General features: G+C 31.8%; 2 protein-coding genes across 2 annotated transcripts in view; both read right to left on the bottom strand.

Moving 5' to 3' along the window:
- Window positions 1–242: 242 nt before the first annotated feature.
- LOC105118400 (uncharacterized) overlaps window positions 243–4,129 on the bottom strand; it is a 16,833-nt gene continuing 12,946 nt past the window's right edge. Inside the window, exon 3 of the transcript XR_840939.1 lies at window positions 243–592. The gene's annotated coding sequence lies outside the window, so the exon portion shown is untranslated. The remainder of the gene's footprint in view (window positions 593–4,129) is intronic.
- Window positions 258–4,123, bottom strand: LOC105118398 (uncharacterized). Its single transcript, XM_011016342.1, has 3 exons — window positions 3,685–4,123; window positions 782–1,609; window positions 258–695 (listed from the first exon to the last, which is right to left on the bottom strand). The coding sequence occupies exons 1-3, from the start codon at window positions 3,724–3,726 to the stop codon at window positions 663–665; spliced, it is 903 nt and encodes a 300-aa protein (XP_011014644.1). The 5' UTR covers window positions 3,727–4,123; the 3' UTR covers window positions 258–662.

Below are 4,129 nucleotides of genomic sequence, written 5' to 3'. Positions count from 1 at the left end.
TATTGTGATAAATATTCAAAGTGTAAGAAATAAAAAATAAAAATAACGCTTTTTTCTAAAAAAGTGTAGGGAAAAAAAAAAAGAAAAACTACAAAAAAAATATTAAAAAGAATTAAGATAAAAAAAGAAATAGTGAAAATAGACTAAATATAAAATGATAAAAAAAATAAGTATTAAAAAAATATATAAGAAAAACTTGTTTTCTAAAACCTAAAAATTACAATTTTACCATGCAAAAAAAATTTACAATTATAATATTTTTACATGAAAACACCCTTTCTTTATAGTAATTGTAAATCAATGTTTGGGTAGAGTTTTGCTATTTATATGTATTGTATTTTACATTACATTACAGTTTTGAAGATGAAATATGAAGATCATTGATTTCTCCTCCTCCCTCTCCTCTTCTCCTGCTCCTCTCATCTTCTTCTCCCTCCTTTCTTCCTTTCTCTCCGTTTCTTTCTTCAAATCTTCTTGTCCTGTATCATCCTTGGTTCAGTAGCCCCATCAGTTGCATTTGCCTTTTGTTCTCTCAGAAGATCTACCGCACCTGGTAAATCATTTGTGACAATTTCTTCAATCTTGGGACAGCCTTTTACTTCCAACTCTAGGAGCTGCACAGGGATCGAACACATCGGTGGAGCAAGCAGTATCTCAAGCATTTACGATGATGAACTTTCACCAGTTTGAGCTTTCTGAAATAGTTAAATACAAGCGAAATAAGATACCTAGTTACTTATTTCATGGTTTACAGAAATTGGAATGATTGATCGGTGCTTACCGTTTGTGTAGACAACTGTTGTATTGTGGTGTTAAGATTTCCAACCCAGAATCCTTTCTTGTCCTCTTCAGTCAATTTAACTCTCCGCAGCTTGGGAGTGCTCAGCGCTCCGTTGGAGAAGAACTTCATCCCAGGACATTGTCTGACAGTTACTTCTACCAGAGATGGGAAATCAAAGCTGTGTTTTTCTGAGCAAAAGCTAGTTAGGCTTGGTAAACGATGAAGCTCTAATATTTCTAATTTGCTGAAGACAATCTCATCTTTTATTCCCTCTTCCTCATTTGCTACTATTTCGGTAACCATACTGCAGCCCACTACTTTCATTCTTGTGAGTTGCGCCAGACTTTTAGCTGTTGTGGATGTCACTAATTTTACTAATCTTTTGCAATTCCACACATCCAAATTTGTTAGATTTTGGAAAGAAGCACGGGATGGAGCTAAATAAATCAAACTGCCGCAATTCTGTACTACAAGAGTTTCAAGAGTCTGCAGAGCTTGGTCCAGTTGGGAATTGCTCTTCCATAAATGCTCTAGGCAAGGAAGAGTTTTCAACTCTAAGTGTCGTATCGGTGAAAGAACTCTTGCATGCTTCTCCATGCAATCAAGTCTAGACGGGAGCAACTCTTTGAACTCACTACATCCCGCAATAAGTTTTTCCAATTTAGGGAACCTTGGAAGGAGATCAATTGGAAAAGTTGCATGTGCATCATGAAAGCAAAACAGATTGAGAACTTTGAGTTTGTCATAGAAGTCTTGAGGACACAGGCTTCTCAATAATGCCGATGCATCCTTGCTTTCCAAATATAAATCCTCCAAGTTGGGGAAGATCTGAAAACCAATCAAAAGAAAGCATGCTTGACTTGACGTTTTCTTAACAACTTTATAGCTGTGCATAGAAAGATCAACTGAACACTTGACTAAATGAATTGTGCCACGTGAGCTCTAGCTTCAGTTTTGTAATGTTATGAATGCAAAAGCTTTGTCAATCTTTCAGTAAGAATTCTCTTTCTGCAGAGGGGCAGTGGCTTTTAGATTGAACACATCATACAACATATGTATCCCTCAAAAGAAGTCATCATGCTTCATTAATTCACCAAACATTGGGATGTCAACCAAATTCACCTTGCTTGAATGGAAACATAATTAATCATAACTGTAAGATTCAAATGATTGGTCTAAACTCATATTCAAGTTAACCTAAATATGCAAAAAAAAAGTTATAAGAGAATTGTTTTTTTTTCTTCTAACTCTTCTTGTTGTCGTGATCATCCCTTCATCAAACTAAAAATTTTAGTTTTTGATCTTGAGTTTTTGGATTCCAAAAAGGTGAATGTAACAAGTAAATGGTTTTTTTTCATGTTACTTTTGATCATGGTTTGTTTATAAAAGGATTAAAGAAAAGATTAGAGTTTATAAAAATTTTATGTTGATAAGATTAATTCGTGATTATTATAAGTTTAAAATTAAGTGATTAATTTTACATGTGTTGTTAGAAATAAAAATTTGTTAATTGATTTATTTAATTGATTTGTTATGGGTTAATAAATTTATTTCAGCTTTGATAAAAAATCTGGTTAGAATGGTTTTGAAGTTGAAGATAATGAAATTTTATTTTGGTTCTTGATCAATGAAAATTAAAACCTAGTCCCTAAACTTTAGAAAATAATAATTTGACCTCTGAAATGTATTTTGAAATTTTGGACAGTATTCTTCCGAGGTTAAGGATAATGAATCTCTGTTTGATAATGGATTCGTGTAATTTTTAGTTTAGTCCCTATATTTTGGAGATTTACAATTTAGTCCCTAAACTTTGGAAAAATTATAGTTTGGTTTCTAAAACATAAATTGAGATTCTAGACAGAATTTAGTATGGGTTATGGATGAAATTTCAGTATGGTTATGTATTTTTAACAATTGCAGTTTGGTCATCCAATTCTGGTAAAATTATATTTTGATCCTTATTTTTGAAAAAAATATCTTTTTAGTCCCTAAACTTAGAAGACTAAACCTGGTTTCTTTTATGCATTGGAATCTTTTAATTGGATTTTTTTAGTATATTTCGTATATTTGTTATAGGTATTTCTAATGATTCTCAATAAGATTTTTGGATCTTTTATTTGGTATTCCTTTTAATTCTATATTTTAGGGGTGAGTAGGATAATTTTTAATATATGTATAATATTCTATATCCCCAACTAGTAAGAGAGGCATCAACTTATAGCGACTAATTCTCTTATAGTGATCACTTTTAGGTGTCATCTGATCATCTTCAGATGTCATCTGATCACTGACATATATTCCACTATTTTATAATAATATGTTTAGTGTGCGCGCGTGCATGTGTCAAGATAAATCATCTTGCAAACTATTAATATCTAAGTTGTATATTAAATATTATTTCTTCACTGAATTGATTAAACTTACCCTTTATTTTTAATATTATTTCAAGTTTTTATTTTCTTTTCTGTTAATAGGTTAACTTTATTAAGTGTTTTTGCTTTTTTAGGCATTATTTTATGAGGATTTCCTTTTAGTTTTTACTTGATATTTTACATGATCCACTGTTACATTATTTTAATTAACTTTGAATTTTGATAATATAATGAGTATATATTATGGATTATTGTTTTTGTTTTAATTATTAATGAGAAGTTTTAAACTATCATTTGATTTTAGTAGTTTTAAATAATATAATATTTAAAAAAATATAAAATGTTGTGTATTTTTTAATAACTTATTCTTTTAATATATATTTTTTGAAATTTAGTGAAGGTGGGATGAAATTTAGTGAAGGTCGTGAACTTAGGATTCGAGTCGTGATAATACTGGTCTAATGAAAGTTTATGTGAAAATTAGAAAGATGTGGAGCGTGTACGTGCTTGGAATAGAGTTGAAGATCATACCTTCCTAAATGACAGAAGTGGCTGCTGACCTTCGATGTCCATGTGGTCCTCCCTGCATGGTTCGTGAGAGCACTTGATTTCTGAAGGAAATATTTCAATTTTGTTACAGTGATACACCCAAAACTTTTTCAACCTCGGCCATTCTGATTTATGTATTCCTGGATAGAATCTCTTTAGTTCTGGTACTTCCACAAGATGCAGATAGGTAACTTTAGGAAACAAAAACTCAGGACCTTCTTCTAGTCCTTCATCCTTAGCAACAATTTCCTCCACTCCACAATTTACTATCAGAAGCTCTTCAAGTTGTAGAAGGTTTAGGGCTATAGAGGCAGGGAAGAGACTTCTTAGACCAGGACATCCCTGGACATGCACAGTACATAAGTTATCGAAGGAAAGAATTCCTTGTGGATCCCTATTCCAAACATGCTTCAGATGTGGAAGATTC

Source organism: Populus euphratica, unplaced genomic scaffold, assembly GCF_000495115.2.
Source record: "Populus euphratica unplaced genomic scaffold, PopEup_1.0 scaffold1923.1, whole genome shotgun sequence".
Lineage (NCBI taxonomy): Eukaryota > Viridiplantae > Streptophyta > Magnoliopsida > Malpighiales > Salicaceae > Populus > Populus euphratica.
The sequence above is the reverse complement of the archived record's forward strand: the minus strand, read 5'-3'. Positions and strand labels throughout refer to the sequence as shown.